This window comes from Polypterus senegalus, chromosome 10 (assembly GCF_016835505.1).
Source record: "Polypterus senegalus isolate Bchr_013 chromosome 10, ASM1683550v1, whole genome shotgun sequence".
Taxonomy (NCBI): Eukaryota; Metazoa; Chordata; class Cladistia; order Polypteriformes; family Polypteridae; genus Polypterus; species Polypterus senegalus.
This window is the reverse complement of record NC_053163.1, coordinates 92,466,002-92,493,098: the sequence shown is the minus strand read 5'-3', so window position 1 is coordinate 92,493,098 and position 27,097 is coordinate 92,466,002. Positions and strand designations below refer to the sequence as shown.

Genomic DNA, 27,097 nt, shown 5'->3' with positions numbered 1-27,097 from the left:
AAACTTACCTAAAACATACGCAGCTACTAGTTTCTTATTAACACTTAAATGGAGGTAGACAGGTACTACTGACTCGAGGTCACCCAGCGTTGGCAGCATGAGAACAGCTACGCACACGGCACCCAGGAAGACGGTGAGCAGGCTGGGCCCAGAAGACTGAGAGCGGCTCTCTGATGCTGCAAAGAAAGAAGAAGTCACTTTATGGAAGTAACGGACCACTGAGCATCTACAATGAGACTATTTACTGCATGTATTTGGAGATGTGAAAAGGAAAACACATACAAATCAGTAAGAGTAAATACAGATGGACGAGTCCTCTAAGGACCACCACACTTAGAAATGCAGCGAGCAAACACCTGAGCTTCTAAATGTGATCAGTTTGCTCACTGGGCCTTCAGGAAGTCATTCACAGGCCACTGCCCAGGGAGGTCTCGCATTCAGTGGGCTGCTGTGTTGGCTGTTTTCTACACTTATAACCTGGATAGTGATAACTTAGGTATTAAAAATGATATGGCAGTCTATGCACACATTTCCTGTGGGTTTTTTTTTTTTTAATCTTTTGCCCAGTAGGCTGGAATTCAATAATATGATAAGACACACACGATTTAGGAAGCTCTTTTTCTCCTTACCATGTGGGGAAAGTGTGCCATCTAGTGGAAATCGTGGGTCCACCACACAAACACTGCACATGGCAGCTGGTCTTTGTCTTTCAATGAAAGCCAGTTTTCAAGCTATTACAGAATGGAAGTGTTTTTTGAAAAGCATCTATCTCTATCTGTCTATCTATTATATAGTGCCTTTCATTATCTATCTATCTATCTATCTATGTATTATATAGTGCCTTTTATTATCTATCTATCTATCTATGCATTATATAGTGCCTTTCATATCTATCTATGTATGTATTATATAGTGCCTTTCGTATCTATCTATATATTATATAGTGCCTTTCGTATCTATGTATTATATAGTGCCTTTCATATCTATGTATTATATAGTGCCTTTTATTATCTATCTATGTATTATATAGTGCCTTTCATTATCTATGTATTATATAGTACCTTTCATTATCCATGTATTATATAGTGCCTTTCGTATCTATCTATATATTATATAGTGCCTTTCGTATCTATGTATTATATAGTGCCTTTCATATCTATGTATTATATAGTGCCTTTTATTATCTATCTATGTATTATATAGTGCCTTTCATTATCTATGTATTATATAGTACCTTTCATTATCTATGTATTATATAGTGCCTTTCATATCTATCCATGTATTATATAGTGCCTTTCGTATCTATCTATATATTATATAGTGCCTTTCGTATCTATGTATTATATAGTGCCTTTCATATCTATGTATTATATAGTGCCTTTCATATCTGTCTATCATTTTCCTCCTCATATATAACATAACCATTACATCACACTTGTCAATGTGTATTTTTGTCAGTTGGCGCACAGCAGGCAGGTTCAGTGACCTGAGCAGCGTCTCACAGTGGTCAGTGCTTTACCCCAACTGCTTATCAATACGTCAATCACCCTAACCTTTCCAAAGAGCGATCACAATTTGTTTATAAAAGATAAGGTAGGTGGCAAGATCAGACTTCTACGATAAAGAACCCAAACTCTGCTCTTAATTGAGAAATCTCAAACTCTATGCAGAAAGTGTCTTGATGGATAAATTGTTAGTTAAAAATATACTTTAATCATTTAGTAAAAAGAAATTACACCGTTTTCATGATTTCTTTAATAATCCTTCTTTATATATTATGAATTCATGTAGCTTGCTCTTTTATGTTTTATTTTCTGTATGTAATATGTCCTTGAGTGTTAGAAATCTGTTACATCTAAATATTATATTCATACAACTTCCTATTCTGTATATAGCAGTTGGTATTTCTGCTCATTTTTATTATAGTACTGGAAACTAGAAGACATTTTAAATTTTTAATTGGCGCTCTTCACAGAGGACTGGCGCAGAGAGCTACACACTCCACCAATTGTGAAAATGTCTGCCAGCATGTAAGTTCAAATAAACCCGAACTTAGAAAACATCCACACCAAAGACTTGATAACAATGCCTGAATGAAAGAAATGTATTTGTGTAGAGCCTCTCAAAATAAAATACTTTTGTTATAGTAAAGTGAAAAAGGAACACATTTAAATACACTAAATGGACTCAAATGATAAATGAACAAAAATCATTTTAATAAAAATAAATAATATTGGGTGGAATTGTCCTGAGAATACTTTTATATTTTGGTAGATTTATGATTTTGGCAGACTGTTGCGATGACTACGGTCTCAGATGTTTAAAGACGACCCGCTGCATGGTGCAGTCCTTCTCATTTTTAAATCTGCTTAGTCCTAGTCAGATTCTTGGGGGCCACAGCAAGCAATAAATAAACTAAAACACTCCATGACTGGACACCCTTTAAAGTGACCAGTGAACGTAGCCCAGCATGTGTAAATCCTGCAGTGTTCCCGTCATACCAGTATGCTGTAATGTTTTAACTCGTGATAATCCATACAGCCACTGCCCACCTCTCTTCATGAACAGCACTCACTAAGAGTCACCAAAGGCCTGTGGCCCTCCGCAGTGAACTGGATTAAGAAGGATGGATGATTGCTGGACATGCCCATGATTTACGTCTTGCTAAAGAGCCATAACAGAGGACCTGGGCTCAACTTGCAATATATCTTGGAATAAAATCTGAGGTGCAAAAAACAAGCAGCAGGTAAAGCATTTGCAGTATTGAGTGTTAATCAAGCTATCTCTGGTTAACGACTGAATATTGTTGAGTTTTTCTTAGGTGTCCCCCCCGAGACAAGATTTGAGGTGATGGGAGCACAGAAACGGGAGCAATGGTTCATCAGGTAAGCGGATTTGTTTTGTCTACTAATTCCAATTTAGTTCTGCATTTCTAGTTATCCCAGTTTATCAAGGCTGCAGTGAGTGGTGACATGTTGGTGGTGACAGTGACAACACTGCTACTGCTATTACTCCTTAAAATGACTTCAAGTTGGAGGGGCTCAATGCAATGTTTCTTTGTTCCAGGGGAAACTCTTGTTCCTGCATTCGAAATTTAGTCTGAACGATTATCTTTTGGGGGGTAAACATAAAACAAATGTGACTTACAGCATTCAAGTAGGCTGGAAAAAAAAAAATGTTTGCATGCAGTTCTTCTTTTGTTTGTATGGATTAAAAAGTGTTTGTTAAATGAAAGAGAGCCGTTTTAGCAATGCTTAGCGTGTGGTCTTTTAATCAAATGTGATTTACTTCCTGTTTTAATTTGTTTTGTTAAGCAGACTACCCCAGAATCATATTTTGATTACTAGGATTTAAAACTGATTTGAAAGTAGTCTTGCCCTCACTCATTTTGAGAAGCCTATTACTCTTCTGTTCTTTTACAGAATGCAGGCTTGACATAAGTGCAGATGGGCATTTGGGTCAGCCATACAACAGTCCAAATGTATGTCATGTGATTTAATTAATCACATGTCCAAGTAACATGCAGTACAAAAGAGTACCTGCTGTGCTTTCCTCTACCAATGCCTTCCATCCGCGCTAAATTCCCGCCAAAAAGCAAGTCCGTGTATTAAGATGATACTTCACACGTGTCAAATTCGCTTTTGTTTTCAACAACTGCTGCATTCCCGACAATTTCAGAAAATTGATTATTGGATACGGAATAATAAAAACACGATAAACACAATAAAAAAGCACTACGCTGCTGTTCATTTTCCAAATCTCTATTTACAATTACTCGATCAAATCCAACCACCAGAAGATATTTCAACAGCCCTGGACGGACACAGGGTGGGATCGTATCGAGTCATCGAACATGAGAGTTAAGACAGACTGGAAAGAAATCCCTAAACCTGCAGAAAAGTCGCACAGACCCACACACCCAGTGGCCAGCTGGGAATCGAGCCGCACGTCTTGTAGGTGAGAAGCTGCACTGCTGATCACTGCGGCACTGAGCTGCCACAAAGAGCATTACGTAAAAATGGATGAATTACCCAACATTGCCTAAGTGAGAAAGGTGGGAAGAGTAAAATGTAATTAGAAAATGACAGATTACTTGTTGCATTTGCTACATAGATTTGCAATGCACTTATGTATGCAGCCTTCTGGTGTGAAGAACCTGAATGTACAATACTGTACATCCACGCCCAAGGGGGCTTAGAGCCATGACAGAAACGGTGAGACAAATGCTTGATTACAGAACAAGATGAATGTGATGGGTGGGAAGCAAACCTGATTTTTTGGTTGAAAAGCAGTCGTATTAATCCTCGTAATCTGGGTAGTGCCGTTTCACTGTCCTTAGATCATCGTGTAGCATTTACTTCGACTCCAAGCCCTGGGACAAGACTGAAAGTTCTTGGAAAAACCTGACTTATGGTGATATGTACCAGTGTACCAAATTTCAAAGTATGTAGCTTAAAACCAAAGTTGTATAGAAAAACAAGCCAACAGAGATTGTGATATACAGGTAAAGAGTTTGGAGTTCTCTGATTCAGTCTTTAAAGGTTCAATCAACTTTTTTTCCTATTCAATATAAATCTTGTGAGCATTTCAGCTTTTACCAGCCCTGGCAACAATTCTCTCCTGCTGCTTGAATAATTAGGTATCACGTCTCTGCTCTCTGGAGAGTTTGTGTCCACCGTGTTAAAAATAAATAATTTGTCTTTTAGTTGTCCCCTGCTCCCGTGACCATGCAGTAGATGCTTACCTTGCTGGAGGGAGGTCTGCTCAAAGAAGACACTTTCCGCTAGCTGTTCCTTCATTCTCTTTTCCTCATCCTGCTGTTTCTGCTGTTGCTGTTCCTGAGCGGAGGGTAACAAGGTGGCGATCACCTCCTTCTTTCCAAGAGCCTTCCTTTGACTCTGTTCTGACACTTGGAGACGGAACTTGTCCATCACGCCGTAGTGGCAGGCTCGCACATCACGGTGCCGGATCACTCTAGCAGACAAAAAAACCGTCACTGCCAGTGTAGTACCAAGTTGGGGTATCAGACATTCTCACCAGCCTACAGGTCTATAGTTCAGTAAAGATCACTTCTCTTTGCCCATCATCTCATGCCAGACAGGAAGGTGGGTGAAGAAAAATGAGCTTTTCTGATCTCCAATTGGTGACATTCTATTTAAAAAAGCAATTTTGCCAGAACATCTTGCTTTAGATTACATTATTTAGATTGTTTATTTATAAAAGCACATTTAAAACGACAGAGGTTGTGCAAAAGCGCTGTACAAAGAAGCATTAAAGTAAACACAATGCAAACAATCAAGCAGAAGCAGATTAATAAAACAACCAATGATAACAGCTACTGCTATCCCTTTATAGATAGTGAAAGGCGGAAGAAAACAAGCAGGTCTTAAGCCAACTTTTAAAAATCTCGAAGACCGGATGTGAAAAGGCAAGTCATTGCAAAGACTGAGATCTTGGAACTACACGATGTCCTCCGTGCTCTCGGTGCCACAAAGGTCATAGACGTATACCAATCACACTTGACAACTAAGACCTCCAAGTTAATGTAACATTTGCCAAGGTTAGACAAAGGTATATGAATGCCTCCTGAAAGAAAAAAAACAGTTTAGCCCAGCCAAGTACCTAATGGCCGAAGTGTGGTTGAGAAAATCTACTGAAAGTCCTGATGGACCGAGCACAGCACTATAAACATCCAGATGGGTAAATTACCTCTGGCCACAGAGCGAGGACGCTCACCTAGTGAGGACTGGCACAGCTTTCCTTAAAACTCTCTGCACATGGACAAAAAAAAACTCTGCAACAGCTGTAAAAAGGTGAAGATGAGTAACGTCCTTTAGAATGGCCTTCTCTTTCCTATTGCCACCCAGAACCGGCCTAGGCTCCACCCCCTTGCTGGTCCACTTCCTCTCCTCAGAATCTGTTGCTAGGCAACACTAATTAGGTAGCAGTCATGAAGACATTAAAGAGGCGGTGCTGATCCATCCTGGGGCTCTTTGTTCCATTAGAACAGCCACATGCTTACTTTTGTCAAGATGCAACCATTATATTATATTTCTGCTGCCAGTTATGCTTTATGGAGCAGCCTGATGCAACCACAGAAGCACCTCAATTGTCTTATCTTCAGAGGAAAAGCCCAGTTGTGGGTTCGTAGATGATGCATAATCTCATAGCACATGGCTGGAAGTGTACATTTTGGTTTATGTGCACATCAGGAGGAAATGAATTCAACAAATATATCACCAAGGAATTAAAACAACAGTCATTTATTACCAACATTTTCAAAAGAGCACAACCTAAAAACAGATCAAGTGTGAGATTCAAAGTGCTAGACACTAAAAATTGGGGCTCAAGGAGAACTCAACATGGTAGTTGTTGCGAAGGCATAAAGTGCACAACGGTAGAGCAATCCCACCATCCTCTGTCCCTCCAATCATGGGGCTGCTAATTAATTAGTATTGCATAGCAACAGATGCAGACAGGAGGGGCAAACGCCAACTAGCAGGCAAAAGTAGGGGCTTAGAGCCGAGGCCAGGCCCGATCCTGACACAGTGCTGGCTCTTCCCTGTTGGTCTGTCCCCAAGCCTGCACAGAACTGAACAGGGTAGACATAGCCACATTCATTCCTACTCGCTCCATTTAGAGTTCCACTGAAGTTAAACAGCACATTTTTGGGATATGGGAAAACACTGGAGAACTCTAGGAAAAACCTTTCCATGCACTGTCAGAATGTGAAACCTTTAAACTCATGAACATTACAGAGGATTATTTCCACCACACACACACACAAAAAAAAGGTTGGTTATTTTGCAGAGCTTTTGTCTGCTTGCCCCGGGGATTCTTGAGTAAAGGTGTGCTTATGTCTTCTAGTGACAGAGAGCGAGTAGGAAATGATGCTCTCTGAAAATCAAACCATACAAAAGCACAGTCATTGATGAACCTCTGAAGATGTGAGGAATGCCAGCCACTGTGCTACCTGGTCACCCTGTTTTTAAATATTATCTCTAGAAGATAACTGGATAGAAACTATCCTGACCACTTTATTTCTTGGTTTCTGTTCCTGGATTTCTGCCAGCACTCTCGGGGAATCACTTTTGTCTTTGTCTTTGACTATGCCCTGCGATGAACTGGCGTTTTGTCCACCAGCATTGTTTCCTGCCTTGCACCCAGTGCTGCTGAAATGATCACTGGCTCCCAGTGACCCCAAACTGGACAGGTATATAATTTATTCCAGTAAACTTTTTTCATGTTGTTATTATGGGGTGTTGTGTGTAGAATTCTGAGGAAAAAAATTAATTTAATACATTTTGGAATAAGGCTGTAACATAACAAAATGTGGAAAAAGTGATGCGCTGTGAATACTTTCCGGATGCACTCCACATTTCCCATAGTTCGGAACGGTCACTCGAGCCAACCAACCAGTGGATACATGAAGAGAATGTACAAACTCTGGAATACGAGCTCCATGCCACCGTGCTGCCTGCCTGCCTGCCTACATTAAAACATTCGCACTAAACAACCTGACAGAAACTAAATGTAAACTTATAACTTCAGATTGCCCGCTACACGTGTGCTCAATGTGTCCCTCAATACCTGCCACTTGAAGACAAAAGCACACACGTGCGCAATGACACCAGCAGCAATCCTTTAGTAAAAGAGGTCAGCCATAGTAGTGAATTAACACAACTCTTGTTAAATGCAACACCTTCATGAAGTAATGCAATCATTATTGAAATTTAACGCAATGCTTTTGAGAAATAATGTGATTCTTTTGCAAGATAATACAATTTTTAATTAGAGCAGGGAACAAGGCTCCATAGAAAGTAGTTCAAGTTTATTTTTTTGGTTCTGAAGAGTTTTACGTAATTTTGAATAATGCATCCTCTGTACATATAAAGACGTTAAGTGTTTTATATACTACTTAAAGGACGCATTCTTTTTCATTGCTGTTGTCACCCAAGTCTCTTGGTCCGGTTTATGTGGAAACAAACTGCAGTAATTTAGGTCAGAGTTCACTACCTCTGAGAACTGGTTTTCCTGGTACTCTAAATCCCTCCGCCATGAACTGAGCCACTTGGACTTTTTCATTCTAGGTAGCTGCACTTCCTTCACAGGAAGACACCAAGCCACTCTTCTCAGACAGAGGTGTGACCTTAAATACGCCGGTGTCCAGTCTCAATCCGGCCATTTCCTATTTCACTGTGAATTGCTCCGGTCAATGCCACAGATGACAGTCTGGTTAAGATCAAAAGTATGACATCATCTGTCAACAGCAGAATTGTTCAGTTCCCCAGACTGGAGACTCTCCGTGCCTTGATATCCTATTCCTGTAAAATCACAAATATGATTGGACAGAGGGTGCATCCAAGGGTGACTGCCAAGAATGGGACCAAATTCTCACTCTGAAAATGCAGGGACTAAAGTGCACCCCAAAATTACCAAAATTGCACTTCACACCATAATCACACAAATGGTACACAATTCAAAGCTTCCTACCAATTTATAAAATGGGAATAACAGGACCTAACAAGTCCTCAGAGATCAGTTCACATTTCCACACGCAGGAAGGCATGCATACTGTCCATCCCTCTTGAGCCTCAGGTTGAGCTTTTGACCAGAGTCTCTTTCTACTCCAGCACAAAGGCAGAAGATTGTGATTCCTCATCAATAAGCTAACAATCTGCACCCCTTTGTATTATTCATGGACTACCACTCCAGCCAGCTACCTCAGAGATTATGTCCCCTCCTTTCCAGAGCAATAAAGGGTCCTGCGAATCAAGATTCCCCTATAATATTCCACACCTTTGGCCTTTTAAGTCTTGTTCACTTCTGCTGTCTCAACTCAGCACCTCAGTGTTCCCATACACACAAGCAGATTCAAATCAACCAGACACCTTGGAATGGACAGCTCTGATGAGGGGATGTCCTTTGGGTTTAGGGTTTCCTGCGATTGTATGTATCCCTAATCAAGGTCACCACTATTTCGCCTGGGCAGAAAACACCCTGCCTATTCTTCCTTTTGTTAGGCTGTCTGGTGACTCTAAATGGGCCCATTGTGAGTGAGTGTGGCCCAAAATGACAACCTGGCGGTATGCTCCCCTGACTGGCAAAAGAAGAGATTCATTTTATAAAAGCTATATGTTTCAGTAACTTATTAAGCTTTGAGCAGACTATTCTTAATGTGCTATAACTAATAACATAGCCAATAAATATTTGGTCAGAATGCTATTGTGCAATTCATTCCATGCATCCATTTTTGTTAACACACTACAGCTTCTTAGAGCATTTTAACCCAAAAACAAGGAAGACTGGGTGCAAAGCAGGAACCTGCAGAGGATGGCACAAAGGTCCATTACAGAGACATTAGTGGGCCAACTTAGACTTACCTGTTCATTTAATACAAATATCTTAAAGGGTAGGAGAAGAAAGAGGAGTACCCATTGAAAGTCCATACCGATGGTGACCAGGCCAGTAAACAAACTCAACTCTCAGGCGCCATCAGAGGGTGGCTACAACCACTAGAGCAGCATCCAGCCCTGGCCACCATTGTTCTTAACCTAATGACATATGACTAAACACTTCTTTTAAGGCTGCAGCCATTGCATTTCCTAACCCCCTCCCCACACACAAACTTGAGTTTAAAACTGATAAGCATTTCTTGTATGCCCACTCATGGTGCTCCCTACTAGTCAGGGGAGTGAGGCTGGTGTGGTGGTATGATATTCTGGCCAGCAGGTTTATACTTACATATCAACGCAGCACTGTGGTTTAACTGCACCCGTAGCATCGACCACTGCATATTTACTAGGCGCTGTGCACAAGACTGAAAACAGAAAGAGGGAAGCATTTGAGATTAGAACTCTCATTTATTAAACCCAGTGGTAAAATACTTGTGAGCAGTGGCTGCATCTCTTGAGAAATGGACCGTGGAATTTAACACGTTCTCAAGCCGGAGTTGCATTTTTCTTCTAACACCTTCAACTCTGCGGCAACAGGGGCAAGAAAGTACCCAACTCAAACAGGGTACCATTCCACTGCTGGGCACATATTCAGACTGGTGCAATTTAGGGTCACCAGTTAAGCTAACTTGCGAATATGTGGCAGTAAACAGCAGTACCTGGAGAAAAACTCAAGCAGACCACGAAGATGACTTGGCAGTCTATAGGGCAGCAGCACTAACCACTGGGCTGCCCACTTTGTGAAGAGATTTTTAAAAGCAAGTTCATTTACTGGTGCTAAGCAGTTTATGATAAAGAAAGTGCACTGTATTTGTACAATGCATTCAAGAAATATGCACCCCATGGACATTTATACTGCAGATTGTATAATTCACATGCTTAGATGGAATACTTTCAAATTGACATGTGAAAGGGGGCTAAGCTGACTCTTTCAAATCTGTGGTTCTGCTTAGGAACAATCATCTAGTTCCTTCTAAGTCCATAAATTAGACAAATCTAGTGTCAGGTGACAAACATAAAATAAAACCTGTTATTTAGTCTTTATTTACTTGGCAAAAATAAGCTAGGCAGGACAGTAATGCAGTGGTTAGCACTGCTGCTTCATAGATTCGTCATCCACATGGAGTTTGCACATTCTCTCTGAATCTTTTGGGTTTTCCTCCAATATCTACAAAGATGTGCAAGGTAGATTTATTGGTCCCTGTGTGACTGTCACCATGGATGACTAAGAATGGACTCGGCTCTTTTCTGCTTTGTGCTGCTGGCTTTGGCTCTGGCCTGTCATGACCCTGAATCAGATTAGGTGAGTTTGGGATGTTACGATAATAATTAAGCTAACAAGCAGAAACCATATAAGAAAAAGTACACTCCAGGATCCAGTAGCTTGTACAACTATCTTTGTTGGAAATATTTTTTTCTGTACCGGTTTATCCATCTTTTGCATTCTACTGGAGAAATTTTGTTGCTTTAACCAGATGATACAAAGAATGGAGTCAATTTGTATACACTAGAGGCAAGTTAACATGATTTCAGATTATATATAGTTGTCTCTGTAAGGTATTACAGTTAGGTTGTACAGGGTGGTCCAGATCTAATTATGCAGATCCAGATCGTCTAGATGACTTTGATTTATGCAAGGACGATTCCAGTTTGGCGCAAAGACGATTCTTCATGTCGTCAGTTTGCACACTTCTCGATGGTCCGGGATTTTTCGGGTGATTTTCTATGTAATAAACTTAGTAAGTTATAGCCTAATGAAAATTGCATAATTAGATCTGGACCACCCTATACATACACCCAAGGTATCAGGAAAACCAAAGAATCTCCAAGGTAAAGCTATGGAAAACAAGCCATGGAGAGATTTTCAAATGACTCCTGTGGGGCATGGTCTTGCTTCTGCCCTCCTAAACTGAACAGCTGGATAAGAAGTCAGAGGTGACAGATGAAGAGAACTGTGATAGACCCCAGCTAACATGCAAAAAGCTGCCCACCGTAACTCAGGCACTCAACAAAGCTGGTCTGCATGGTGACGATGCACAAGATCTAAAATCCATCAGAGACTTTCTGATCAATATTTAATTTATATTGGAAATATAATTGGGTTTAAAGCTTCTGGCCTACCTAGAAAATATAACTAGCATAATCTTAGCCTGGCACACATCACAAGTAACTTGCTAACTCTGAAGCATGGACTTCTCAGCATCAAACCATAAGAAAATCTGATATGTTAGAGCAAAACTGAGCAAAATATAAGTCCATCAAGCCTATTTCTACAGCTAATAGCTAAGCTGTCCCAGTATCTCATCCAGGTTCTTCTTAAAGTTTGTCATGGTTTATGCTTCAATTCCATGTCTCGGTAGTTTGTTCCAGAGACCCACAACTCTTTGCGTAATGAGAAGTGCTTACTGGTTTCAGTTTTAAATGCACTCACCCTTAATTTCCACTAATGAAATTCTACCTCAGGCTACAAAAGTACAACTAACACCACTGTGGGCAAAAATTGAAGTGATTGTCCTGAGTGGTCAAAACAAAGCTTGGCTTGGAGTTTGACTGAGAGCGTACAACACGAGCTGGAGGTCACCAGAGAACTGAATCTACTCCATCACTCTCAGACCTGGAAAAGGCTTAGCCAGAGGACCCATAGTTGGCGTTTAAAAAACAGTCTCTGCATCATTTACATAACATCTGAGGGTTAACCACTGCATATTGGAGGAAAAATGGGTGATCATAGCCAGAAGCTTTTGTATCTAAACTGCCAGGCTTCATGGTTTTATGATATTTTTAATATTGGGTAGCATGTCCTTTATGTAGGGGACTAACATTTTGGGTGCTTATCTAGCCACAAAGAGAGTGGTCTCTTGGTTAGGACCTGAATAACCCATCACTTGGCAGTAAACATTGATGTCCATGGGATCAAGGAGTTCCAGCATGGTGACAGCCCCAATCCAGACAGGTTTCTGACCACTTTATTCTTTAGTAAGCCAGTAATTGGTAATTGGTAAACACCTATAGTGTGGGAGATCTCTGTCAGGGCATGGGAGAGTGATGACTGGTACCTAGCAAGGATGAAAGGCTAATGAGCAGGAAGAGGTGAATGATCAAGAAGCTCCATATGTGACCATCTGGGCAGTGGCAGCAGAGCCCATTCCATTATCAGTTCAGAAATGACCTTGAAAGGGATAGGGAAGGTGGCTTCCTACAAAAGGTACATAAATACTATAGTGTGCAAAATAAGGAAAGCAGAAGATATGGTGGACAGTTTCTGGAAGAAGAACGGCTGCTAGACAAAACACATGTTTAGTAAGGACCAAGCCGATTTAAAGGCATTTATTATTTTGTAATTTTTCGTCTCTTATTAAGTTTCCTCTTAAGAAAAATATTTTTGATATTTTGTAGCCTGTTGTTGGTTCAGTGTTCTAGGGAACAGGTTGTTCTCTTGGCCATTTTTGCAATGAACACCCAATTCAACATCCATCCATCTATTATCCAACCTGCTATCCTAACTACAGGGTCACAAAGGGTCTGCTGGAGCCAATCCCAGCCAACGCAGGGCGCAAGGCAGGAAACAAACCCCGTGCAGGGCACCAGACCACCGCAGCAATTCAACATATTATTCAGTTATTGTATTCTTTTTCCCTTGTCTTCTCATTTAGCGGGCATCATGGTGGTGTGATGGTGTCTCCTGTATCCAGGATCTCAAGTTCAAATCCCTCACCCAGTTGTCCTTTGTGGACTTCACAAGTTCTTTTAGTGTTTGTGACGATTTTCCTATAACACTCTCATAGACATGCATGACAAATCTACTGGACCCATGGTTGTGTGCGAGTCAGTACTGTAATCCCCTCCAGAGACGTCAGCTCCTTTGCATGCGTCAAAGCCTGAATAGGCTCTAGCCTCCATGATTCTCACCTGGCTTAAGCAGGTTGGACAATACTGTTATGCCCCGTTTTGTCAAATTTGCTGTTCATGGTTTTTGGTCAGAGGTGGCCATGTTCATAAACTTTGGCCATTCAGTGCAAGCTAGAAGGTGTTGCAGTACCGTCGCCACGCTTATGTGTCTTCTTTGACATTTTAACACAAATCAGTGTTTGCATCTTTTGTTCAACATATTGTAAATATGGAATTTCCTCAACACACATTGTTAAAAAGAACCTTTTAACTTCCCTAATCCTCCATCAGTGTACACTCTTGAAAATATCTTAGCTGGTAATGAGAGTATAAATAGTACTTCCAGACCATACCTATCAAAGGATAACCTTGGTATTTTTCAAGTCGGTAGTGGTATACATTATCTTGCCATGGAAAAGTGTGTCCTTAAGTGAAGCATTTTAGGCAATGTGGAGGAAAAAAGGATTGAGTATTGATCATTGTTTTGCCAGTGCACGTATATTATAAAACAGTGAAACTCTCTTATTTCAGCTACTTGCGGATGTGTCTTCACCTCACTGCCTGTCTCCCTCCACGGCAGCCTTCCATCTTTCCCAATTTGGCTGAGATGAACGGCTTGTTTCTTTAGTATTGTGACTGCCGTATCTGCTGAGAGTGTCGGCCAGCACCTAATCAGACATATTTACTCTTTGTTTCTTAAAGAAACATTTTATATACACTACAGGTCAAAAGTCTTACAACACTTCAGTTTTGCCAGTTTTCTTCAAATTTAATAAGCTGAACTGCAATGAATTACCTAAACTGGTGAAATGCTAAGCAGTAAACTGTGGCAGGATTATACTTAAAGCTTAGGTTAACAAAAACTAAAACATTACAAATGGTCTTCTTCAAGGAACAACTAATAGGTTACAACCTACAGAAATTCTGTGGCAATTAAATAAAATTAAGCCTTGCAAGTTGAAGCAAACAATTCGCAAAGGTGTTCCAACTTCTGTTGATTATTTAAAAACTCTCTGTCTGTCTTAACACACTGTGTTACTAAAACCTCCAGTGATGATGGCAAGAAAGTGGCAATTAACAAATGAAATGAGACAGAGCATTATTAAACTTAGGAATGTGGGTCTTTCGCTTAGAGAAATTGCAACTTGAGGGTATAGTTGTGCTCTAGCCACAAGCAGAGGGGTGTTTGACCCTCTATGAAGATCGCTGCAATCCTCTCAAGGATCAATGATGACTTAGAACCACTTGGTGGACAACTGGGCATCATCTCGGAAGTGATTTTAGAGTCTCCTTTAGAAGAACCTCTGTTTGTACAGTCAGGAGAGTTTCAAGTCAGGTGTGAAGAACAGGTAAGGGCTCATCTGGCCTGGGCTACAGTGGAGGGCAAGGCAATCAAAGACAAAGGAATAGTTTAGGGTCAATGATCTGGACGCTAGCATCAATTAAACTAGAGTGACCCAACCTTCAATTGATCAGAGCGTTTGGTTTCTTTTCTCTTTTTCTTTTCCTTTCTTTGTGAGATCCTACCTGACTTTAATGATACCCATTTTTATTTAGGTTTTATTCAACATCTGGCTTTCTATTAGGTTTGGGGCTACTCAAGGGTGTCCTCTGAGGTTTACAGCACATGCACGTCCTTTACATAATAACATTTGAAAATGCTTCACTTATAAGAACATTGTTTCTCATGACAAATTATTTCATATGACTGCAAAAGAAATCTTGCAAAAATATTGAAGTTATCCTTTAAGCACATGGTGCCCAGCACTAGGCAGTCTTAGGCAGGGCTAGGATAGAGACCTCTTTATTTAAATATCTCAGGTAAGGAATGGAATTGGATTATTTATCACTTTCTTCACTCTGTGCCAAACAAACCATAACTCATCTTACATTTGTACATCAGACACATCTTTCCTGACTGAAATCATTTAAAATACATTAGGGCTTTGAACCCATGCAGCTCTAGCCTCAATAGGGCATGTGTTTTAGGACTGTCCTAAATTAAGACCTTTTTTGGGCAAAAATATTTGCTTACCTAGCAGAAAATGTCAGATTTATGGCCATTCCTAATCCTCTTACAGCAGTGTTCAGAATAACACTGAATAGGACTCGACTATTATGCTATAAACTCACTGTGATTTCCAGTACTACATTGTAAGGTCATTGACAAATGTTGCTCATGTGAGAGAATCCAAATGCATAATCCATAACTCAATGAGAAAATGATATGTTACACAGAAACTGGAAAAAGTCTAATTTTCCTTGAGTGGAACTGCACAGAGATCAGGCAGGGATTCTTTAATGTTATTCTAAAATTAGTGTAATGGCCCCCTGCCAATATCTCTTTTTAATTCCTGTTGCAGGATTAAAATGAGGAAGTAAAATATAATGGTTTTTGTGCTGGGTGTGGTTTTAAGTATTATTTAAGGTCAACGTATCTTAACTTTATCTTTTTTTTATACCAATGTGTGTTTGTGGCACCCTAACTCTTTTACTGCAATGTACATATTTCAAAGTAAATACAATTTAGTTATTAAAAGAACCCAGAAATAATTTGTTAGTTCAATAAATTATCTTTATTTTCTTTCTAAAAAGCTAGATGATTAGACAGAGGTGAGACTGATAAAGCCCCTCCATTTATTTTCTGTGCTTGCTCTGTCTAATTCAATGCCAGGGGTCAGAGACGACAAGGCACATAGCAACCCAGCATGGGCACCAGTCCACTACACTGCACACTTGCCTCGCACCCATACTCATTTGTATGGGACAATTTAGAGGCATTAATCAACCTAACGACAATTTTGGGATGCTGAAGACAAGACACCCACTATAGTGACGGGGCTCACAAATCAGACCTTTTGAACTTCTTGAGTCATGGGGCAGTGCTAACTAATCACGGTGCCTCTGTGAATGGCGATGTGTCAATTCATGTTGATGTTAGTTTACAAAGATAGACTATCCTTATTCCAAATCAGTGACCTCATTTAAAATGAATAATATGTGATCTCAAAAGCACTATACTAATCTGCCTTGACCAGCTGAAGAAAAACATTACTTCAAATGCAGGATTAGAGAAACAAACAAAGGCCATACTCATCAGTTGGCCTTACAGGAACACCTACCGCCCACTCTGACTTGTAGCTCACCACTTGGGACCTTTACTGCACAATTTTTTTAAGATAAAATATCTAATCAGTAATATTTTAAAAGAAGCTTATAAAGCACAGAGAATTTATTAATTTAGGTATGTTTACAAGCCTTAAATGTCATGCCGTTTGGCTTGCTCTCTTTCTCAGGGGTGGGGATCAATCTGTTCTTAACTCAATTTTTGTTTTTGTAAAAACTTGATTGCTTTGTATGGATTGCAATAAAATTAATAAAAAGGAAAAAAAAAAGATAAAATATCAAATGTGAGGTTGATTGCAATTTAAACGTGCCCAATATTTTTCAAAAACACTGTTTCCTCATATGCAGCCCAGCTTGGACTAGTAGATGAGGAACAGAAAGCATTACAAAACTAAAAACAAAGCAACTCGGTCCCAGCCTTCTGAGAAATGCTGAAGTCAAGTGAAAACCTAAACTAATGTACTGTATGCAGCACTTTACCATTTTCTTTCAGATCTGAAGCCACCAAATATGCTCTACTCGTGACAGACAACCCAACAAACAAGACACACACACTCACACACTCACTCACACACTCTGCTTTCTTTTCAATTTTGCTTTCTACCCAAGTTCAAAGCCTTTTCTTTCAGGTCTCACACTCGCTTATTTCTGACCAATGTTACAAATGGCCTGTAAGTCTGTAAGAATGTTTTTTTTTTTATCCCCAATGTGGTATAATTTTTTAATTAATGCTACTTATGAAGAAAAAAAAAAACACAAAATGAACAAACATCTGGCAGCTGTCTGGGAACAGTTTCAGCTGTGCAGGGCCAACGTGTGTGTTTGTGTCAGCTGAAGCTCAGACTGAAATGGCAGATGATATTTTTTTTCCAGCAGCTGGAAAACAAAGTGGTATGAAGCGGAACAGAAGCAGATCTCAAAGAGTAGAAAACCAACTCATGGTCTCAATTAACCGATCTTATTATTTGCATAACTAGTTTTTATCTTTGCCTTTGACAGCAGTTTTAGAGCGTATATCCTTCAGATGTGGATAACAAAATGCAAGATTTGCTTTTTTTACTAAGTGGGTATAAAAAAAAAAAACAGAAAGAAAACGAGTGACGGCGCACATTCCTCCAGCCATTAAAGCTTTGACATAAACAGCCATGTCGTCGCCGCCAAAAGCACGTGGGAGGCACGCAACAGATGGTGATGTTATGCCCCAGCAATGAAGGCCAAGGAGACCTGCACTTTGTAAGGACCAAGAACAAACAGTCAGAGGTATTTGCTGTCGGGACATTTTTTTTTATAGTGAGCACAACCTCAAGGTTAATCAGTCAGTCAATCTCTAACCTGCTTTGTCGTGGAGTGCTGGTGGTGGTGGTTGGGTTTCCTGGAGCCTAGTCTAGGTCCCATAGGGCACAAGGCAGGAACAAACCCTGGACAGGGTGCCAGTCTAACAACAACATTTACTTATATAGCACATCTTCATACAAACCGTGCAGCTCAAAGTGCTTTACTAAGTAGCAAACAATAAAGTAAGGTTCGATGGCCAGGGAGGACAGAAAAAAACAAAACAAAAAACTCCAGAGGGCTGGAGAAAAACAAAAACCAAAATCTGCAGGGTGTTCCAAGGCCACAAGACCACCCAGCCGCTCAAGGGGTGAACATACACACCCCAATCACACACAAGAGCCAATTTAGGATCGCCAGTTCAGTTCACCTAACCTGCATGTCTTTGGATGGTGTGAAGAAACCTACACAGACACACGGAGAACATGCACACTCCACACAGGGAGGACCCGGGACAATGAACCCTGGCCTCCTTACTGCGAGGCAGCAGTGCTACCAATGTGCCACTGTTCCGCACACAACCCCAAGTTGCTTTTTATTATTTTATAGGTGGTATGCTGTCTGCCAGGTGGAGGATCTTGCGCAAGATAGCAAGTTCGGACACGGGACCGAGCTGACAATCCTGTGTTTTCCAGTTTAAAGATACAGACAAACTAAAGTTACTAAAGAATAGGAAGTGAACACTACTATGGCTCATAGCCTGAAGGTTTAGAATTGTGGCTGCTGAAATGGAGGTAGCTATAATAGAGGCCTTTCAGCACTAAATGTTAAGATGGCTAATGGATCTTGAGAGCTGGAGTGAACATCATTCTGGAGAATGAAAATGTTTATCTCCCTACCGTCCCAGAACTCAAAAACATTCTTGGTCCTTCTATACTTCTATGGTCAAGCCATGCAGAAAACCAACATATACTTTGTGTTAATATTAACATTAACATAACATAACCATGCCCACTTAATCCGGTTGAGGCTTGCAGGATGATGTGGGAGAGAGCCAATCCCAGCAGTACTGGACAGCCCCGGACAGAGCTTCAGTCCTTGAAGGGGTTCACTCACACACACGACCACACAAGGCCAATTCAGAGTCACCCATTATTCTGACCTGCACATGTGAAAGGAAAACACACATGCAGACGAAAGGACAATATGCAAAGTTCACACAAACACAGCAGCTGGGGTTCGAGCCCAGGATGCTGGATCCATGAGGTGGCAATGCTACCCTCTGTGTCACCATACTGCCCATATGAGGAAGGAGAAACACATAGGTTTGCTGCAGCTACTGTAGGTACCTTTGAATTTTAAGGCAAACTCATAGGGGTTGTAGAGAGTCAGCACTTGCTTGTGAGACGCCTGGTCATCGGCATAAAAAATGAGCTCTGTGGGGAACACGAACACCGGAAGGCTTCCTTCCACCAGTTCAGGATGTCGTTTCTGTTGCTGCATTGGCACTGCTCTCCTCTCTTCGGTGCTTTCTCTCTCACACACTTTCTCAAGTGTACCCGGTGCCCCCTAGTGCCCCTCCAGTTTTATATTTCCACCTTAAGGCCGTAACTGCATCTTGAGGGTCCTAGGAAAGGAAGAAAAAAAAAAAAAAGGATTCTGGGAGACATAAAACTCATCGATAAGTTTAAAACCACATACAGGAACAGCATCTTATAACGGTCACAGTGGCTGACTTCCCAAAGGTCTTACAGTATATGTGTGCATCATTAAACAGTTTCACATTTTTCAACATATTGGCACACTGTTTGTCCATCCGCCTCCATTTATGTTTTCATTCTGCTTAGTTCAATGCACTACAGATTTTCTGAGCAGCTTTAGGTGCATTGCAGGAACCTAGGCTGGATGGACGCTAGTCCATCACAGGCTACAGTCACTCACACACCAATATTCAGTCATAGCGGGCCATTTCAAACCAACATGTACAGCATTGAGACGTGGGAGCAGAAATGGATTACCCGAGGAAAACATTTGCAAGAAACAGTAAAAACGTACAAACGGCAGACAGACAGGGGCTGCTTCACGAACTGAATGCGGGTTCCCAGAGCTGTAAGCACTCTTCAGTATCCCAACGGCTTCAAGACTGATAGGATGCTCTCACATAAAGTAGCATGCCCTCTTATCTCTGAGCATATTGCGCTACAATCTGAAGTTTTCACTGCCACCTTTTTGTTAAGTCAAAGTGAAACCATCATGGAGAAAGAGAGCAGATCATTTGACAAAGACACTAAGAAAGTGCCACCATGACCTCTAGTGGATAAAATTTATAAACATCACAAATCGACACTGGATAATATCAAAGTCAAAAAAGACGAAGAACTAGTTTGAAAGTTGCTGTTGGACTGGCTCCTCTTTGCAGAGATCCAATTACTGCTTAGCGAGGCTCCCCAAATCTGATTGTGTCTGGTTCTTTTTACTCCAACAGAAGTGAAATCTGAACCTGGTTAAAACTGAACTTTAGCTGGGCACTTAAAGCTAATGAAGGTTGCCATTACAACCTAATTTTAGTTTTAGCTGAACTGAAAACATTTCACCAATTTTTTGTTTTACCTGGAAGTAATTATTCAACCGTGGAAGAATTCTAATAAAGATAAGGAGGAAGCGCGTCTCACCCTGGTTAATTTTAAATATTTCTGTTTCTGTATATGTGGTGCCCAAAATGGCTGCAGCTATATAAAAATGGCATCACTTCCATATGGAACACCCCTGTGTCAAGAACTACACTAAAATTTTTTATATAAATAATATTAAATAACTGAGGTGGGCTGGCGCCCTGCCCGGGGTTTGTTTCCTGCCCTGTACCCTGTGTTGGCTGGGATTGGCTCCAGCAGACCCCCGTGACCCTGATAGATAATAGATGGATGGATGTTGAATTGAGTGTTCATTGCAAAAATGGCCAAGAGAACAACCTGTTCCCTAGAACACTGAACCAACAACAGGCTACAAAATATCAAAAATATTTGATATGTGTGTGATGTTGAATAACAATAAGCATATGCACTTGTAAACATGTTAGATCCTGATAATAACACAATCTTAAACGGTTGCATATGCCTGTCCCTTGCTAATGGTTACTTATGTAAATATCCACATAGATTCTACTGATTATAAATTTGCAGCTGATTAGAGTGCTTTAATCTCAAACAGACTGTAAAATTTTCCACTCATAAAACGGGTCATATGCTGGTAAATTCAACTGGCATTTTCCCAACAACTATTCCAGCTATCATTTAATTTAAAGACGTCAAACACTGTATGTAGTAACACACCTGGCATCTATTTTAAAATATATTTTAAGCTATTTCTTAAATAAAGCTTTACCGCTGCTGCAGACAGAAAAAGAATACAAAGAATGTTTAATTGGCTGATGTAATAGTAGAAATGTTCAGCTGATCAAACCGTGTGATGTGGTTAATGTTATTCCAACATCATCACACTCAACATCATGGTGTACTAAAACATAGTCTGTTCAAACCAACGTGTGTATCTTTAATACAAGAAATAAGCCAACTTCAGGGGAGAGCTAAAAATGAGAGGCTTTAATAAACGGAGCTGTCACCTAACACTCAAACTATAGCAAAGGTGGACACAAAACAGAAAACGAAACTCGCAGCCCAGCTAAAAATATGATCATCCAACCTTCTGTCCATCCATTTCCTAAACCCGCTTATCCAGAGTAGGGCCAAATCTCCGTTTCTCAATATTAATTAAAAATAGCATTTTTTTTTAAACAAGGACTGTTGTTCAACTGCAGTAAAGTTCTAATAAAATAATTCCTAAAAGCTAGACTGACAAAACCAGATTACCACGCAACAAATTGTTTTTAACATCCATACTAATTAATATAACCTCTTAACATACCCAAATATTTTTCCAAAAATTGTTTTCAGACTAAATGACATAAATATTTGATAAATTTATGGAATAAACTACTAAATGGAAATACGAACTTTGCATTGTATACACCGTGATGAAAAGCTGTCTTTTAAACATATGGCTTATTGTCACATAATGTCTTTCACATTTTAGAGTATATCGGTAAATGATTAACACTTTCTTAAACTGCACGCTCCCTAGTGAAGTTTCTTAGTTTTTCTTCTTTTCTTTGGTAACTTCACTGATGCTTTTTTTGATGCTTGATGCTGTTCAAGTACATCAGTGGTAGTTTAAAAGAATTTTAAGAGAACATTATTTCTTGTGAAGTCGTTTTAGGTGGTTGTTTTATTTCTACATGCTACTTATTTTTTCTTTATTCATCTTTTTCACTGTCACAATAACCCCACGGTCAATAAAGCTTATTATTTAAGTAGTGAAGTTGTCATTTGGTCTAATGTGTTATTAATTTCTGTTTTTCTTTTTTTTACTTTAATGTTTTACTGCACTTTAGTTAATATGCTTTCTTTGGGAACCTTGTTGTTTCATATTTAGCACTGCTATTTTTGTGTAACTTTGTAATTCAGTTTATATTTCAAGTGTGTCTTTGTGAATGTTCTAACCGTGCACATGTTACACAGACAGGGTGTCCTTTTAAAAGGACCAGGAGACGTGTAAGGGCAAAAAGTCAAAAATGTCAAAAGGTACAAAGTCATCAAAATCTCGCAGAACTAAAATCATTTTAACCTGTCCAGACTTATGGCCTTAAAATCCATTAATCAATCAAAGGTACAAGAAACACAACCGGAGGCCTTTTAAAATGCAGTAGACAATAGAGGTGTGTGTCAATGGCGATGGCAGGGCTATGTGCGTGATTGTCTGTTAACAATAGATGCTGACCGTAATTATCTCGAGGAGGTTCCACATACCTTTGGTCAAATCGCGCACATGTGCTCTTTATTTCTCTTTCTCTAATATATTGTCATGGTTCAATCATTTAATAAAATGTTTAGGGAGTATAAAGAAATCCATTTTTCAGTTACCTGTATTTGGAAACACCAGATGCCACAGAGCTTGCTGTGCTCTTTTTGGATAGCACAGAGATCTTGTAATGGACACACCCTGGTGGACGCCAGAGGCAAACTTCAAGGTACAATGGGAAGCCATGAGACCCAACTCACCTGGTCAAGTGATTCAGAATAGAAGAACGACAGAGACTGCTCTGTGACCACTCTGTGCCACCTCCTGACTCTGACTGATGTACATTACTCTGTCTCAGTATTCTGGTGACCAAACTACTTACTGCTTCCTGTAATGAGTTTGTTCATGAAATTCACCTTGAATTGCCTGCATCACAGAGTAACAGGAAAGCCAAGAAATCAACTGAAAACTGGACTTCCTCAGCTCCACGATTAAGCAGTCCTTCAGTGAGCCTCTTTCATCTTTGTAGTGCACTTCCTTTATTCTCACCTTTTCTTCCTAGGACTGGCTATTCTACAAGCGTTCCCTACTATATTTTCATGCTGTTGCTCTGTATTTGATTGCAATAAAAAATAAAAACCAGCAAAAAGTACTGAGGATGAAGCCAGGGAGTTCACCGTGATTCACCATAAGTCACAGAACACCCCAGATTCAACTCAGTTCGCTTTCTTTGCTTTTTTACTTTGAGCAATAGTCCCATCTTCCATTTTGACAACAGGAAGTGGATTTAGCCTCTCTTTTTTTGAGACTAACAAACTTGGCTGTTGTCTTTTAAAAGAACAACTTTCAATTCTAATCAAGAATATCATATTCTGCCCTAAAAATTGTAACGGTTGAGGTGAACACGGCTTACTTAAAAGAGAAATAAAAATACCAGCACAGATGAAATTGTGAAATGTATACTGAATGTGATATTTAGGTTGTTAGAGGATCTCTGACCAATCACAGTATATAGAGTTAAGGAGTGACCAGGCCAGAATGGAACTCGGGTCATGTCTCAAAAATAAGCGCCTTGAGCATGGGAAAGGCACTAAATAAATAAAATGTATTACTATCTATACTAATAGAAGGCAAAGCCCTCACTCACTCACTGACTCACTTATCACTAATTCTCCAACTTCCCGTGTAGGTAGAAGGCTGAAATTTGGCAGGCTCATTCCTTACAGCTTACTTACAAAAGTTAAGCAGGTTTCATTTCGAACTTCTAAGCGTAACGGACATAACGGTCGACAACGTCCGCCATGTTAAACTTTCTTATTTATGGCCCCATCTTCACGAAATTTGGTAGGCGCCTTCTCTGCGCTAACCGAAACCGATGTACGTACTTATTTCAGTGGTATGATGCCACTGTCGGCCACCATATTGAACTTTCCAACGGCCTTTGTTACCTATAGGCCCATCTTCAAGAAATTTGGTACGCAAACTGAATCTTACTTACTTACATATATATGTCCATAGCCTGCAGCTCGGTCACCGTGTGAGGTGGCGTTGGGTCCCCCATCCCAATGCCTCCCACGTTGTTGGCTGCCTGACCATATAAGGCCGTCCGTCGCTCCAGTCTCTACATTCCCTTCCTTGCTTCTCCACGGGATTCACGTCTCCCTGCTGATATCTACAGCCTTTTTATTTAATCCACGGCTTCTCCGCTGTTTTTTTTGTTTGTTTATTATGATTATAGTTATTCTGTAGGTATTTTAGACTTACTTTACATTGTTCAGGTACCCATTTCCTTTATCGTTCCAACCGTACCCCCATTAACATGTCTATCGAGGTGATCACCATCGATCAAAGAACTGTCACTTACCGAGTGGTTTCCATGCCCGGAGATGGCACCTGCCTTTTCCATTCTCTGTGTTACATATTGCATGGCCATATCAGGCTCACTCTTGATATCCGGAGGAACATTGTGTCTTATGTATTGAATGACTGGGACAGGTTCAAGGTGTGGACTGATGACGGTACAGGAGATAATTATTCTACACAGGAGCACTATAAGAATGAAATGCTTAAGCCCTTCACCCATGCATCTGCATGTGAGTTGATGGCTGCCGCTGAATTGTTCGGTTGTCGCTTTCAAGTGTACCGAAATGGCCAAATATTTTACACCTTTCGACAACAGCCAATGCCTCTTAAACATCTTAGATTCACATGTGACAATTTCAGTAGTGGACACTTTGATGTTTATGAATATTTAAACTATCAAAAGCTGGATGTGAAGTTATCAGTGAAACCGGTTGTGTGCTTACAACGCTTGACAGATGCCGAATGTCACTTCAACACAAGTCCTACAAATACTGTCGTAATTGAAACAAACTATGAAACTCAAACTGATTATGACAGCAGCAATCCAAGCTGCGAGATTTGAAACAAGATTACTGTTCACATGGCCAACTGTATGTTGCATGCTCAAGAGTAAGCTCAGCGTACAGCTTGGTCATATTACAACTGGAGGGCCGAACTGACAACGTGGTATACAAAGAGATCCTTAACAAATAATTATTGGTATATTTTCCCTCAGTTTAAAAAGGTGTAATTTTCTTCTTAATAAAAATTTTAAGGCAGTACTTTGCTGCTGCAAAGCGCGGGTATTTTGCTAGTTATTAATAAATGCATATGTGTTTTATATAGATAAATGGGCACAATGTGGATCTGTTTATTATATACATACACATATAGTAAAAACATATATTGTATATATAAAGAGTATATATATATATATATATATATATATAATTTATATACACACACGGTATGTGCTATATATAATATATAAACAGAGGAAGGGGACTTATATTCTATATATTTATATATATGTCTATAAATTATAGTGATTATTTTTAGGTTTTGAGCTGGGCATGTGATGATTCTGATGATCAAACAGTACAACTACAGTTCCTTCTACTCAGGTTTCCAGCTTTGTGCCAGCAGCATATGGTGAAATTACTGCAGCTGCAAAAAGATTACAAGTGTGTTGCAACATGGAATCAGTGCACTTAAATTACTAAACAGGTTGGTTTATTTACTTCAGAAAAGAAAACTATTTGCCCCCTTCTGACAGGGCATATTTTTGGATAATCTTAAGGCCTCTCCTAAAGCCCAACAAGTGGATTGGTGAATAAAACATCCAGGGTCACAGTTTCAAAGATTAGAATCTTTCTCATTATCTGAACTTAAACACGTCACCTGTCTTACACCTGTTTTTTGTCTTACATTAGCATAAGTGTACCAATAAAATGATGAACTTCAAAAAAGCAAACATTTTTATTCACTTGTTTACATACTGCATTACGTATTCTTGTTGTGCACATCTTTTGCCTAATCTACAGCATCACTACAAAATACTCTTAATAAGGAGAAAACATAAATGGTTAAAGTGGTTGAACGATATAACAGGTCCCAAGGTAACACTTCCTCTACGTTAAAGGCAGGGAATACTGTTCTGAATGCTGTGTAATAAATATGTATTTACATTTTTAAAAAGAAGCCTATTGTGATGCACTCCGACTATACATGTAGCACAATACACAATAGTATACAAAAAAGATAACAGCAGTATTTAAGTGGGGCAACGCAGAGGCTCAGTGGCAGCACTGTTGCCGCACACTTCATGCGTTCACTTCCTAATTGGAGTATCTTCTGCCTGGCCTGTCCACACTGGTCACAAGTTAGGAATGAACCTTAGACATAAGTAATGTTAAATATGGTTAGTTCTTAAAAATAAAAGGTCAAAACCTCAGCCACACTGATCAAAAACCTTTTGCCATGTTGAGAGAAACCAGTGGTGGACCTCATATCAGAAATGAATGTTATTTGAGACTACAGGGAGCTATTTCAAGTAAGATACCCATTTTTATTATTACTTATTATTATTTTTATTTTTATTATTGTTACCACAGTGCAGAATGCTATAGAGCCATTCTGAGGTGGTCCGTCGTGTGGTGGGTGCGGCAATGTGCTGTATCAGGGCATGCATCCCAACCTCTCTCTCTCTCTCTCTCTCTGTCAGTTCTGGGTTGTGGTGCTGTAGGCAGCAGTGAAATTCAATTAATATTTAATACATCCCTGTGATAAGCATATTCAGTAAGATTTACACTCTTACGCAGTCTGCTTATGAAATATTATTCTTTCATGTATAATATATACCTTTTTTCTTTTACTATTACTGTGTGTTCATTTTCTCAATTTCCTTTTTATTATGCATTCTTTCTTTTTGAAAAACAATTATGACATATCAGTCTGTAAGAAAGTATTCTGAGGAAAATCCCTGTGAATGTTCTTACATTCCAGAGGAGTCTAGCAATAGGGAAGGTAAAGCTCCTGGTTAAACACCGAATGGTTTCTTGTACTGAAACAATAAAAAACTGTTACCACACTCTGGCACTACAGAATCCTGTACATCTTAACCCTAGACCTGCTGGACTACCAAAAACACTGACCTGCTC

The 27,097-nt window shown here is 39.8% G+C and overlaps 1 protein-coding gene across 1 annotated transcript in view; it reads right to left on the bottom strand.

The window, feature by feature from the left end:
• mospd1 (motile sperm domain containing 1) overlaps window positions 1-27,097 on the bottom strand; it is a 32,486-nt gene that overhangs the window by 2,651 nt on the left and 2,738 nt on the right. Inside the window, exons 2-5 of the mRNA XM_039766201.1 lie at window positions 19,091-19,368; window positions 9,745-9,820; window positions 4,745-4,974; window positions 9-176 (exon numbers count right to left, since the gene is read on the bottom strand). Of these exons, the coding sequence (XP_039622135.1) occupies window positions 9-176; window positions 4,745-4,974; window positions 9,745-9,820; window positions 19,091-19,244 (628 nt within the window). The 5' untranslated portion in view covers window positions 19,245-19,368. The remainder of the gene's footprint in view (window positions 1-8; window positions 177-4,744; window positions 4,975-9,744; window positions 9,821-19,090; window positions 19,369-27,097) is intronic.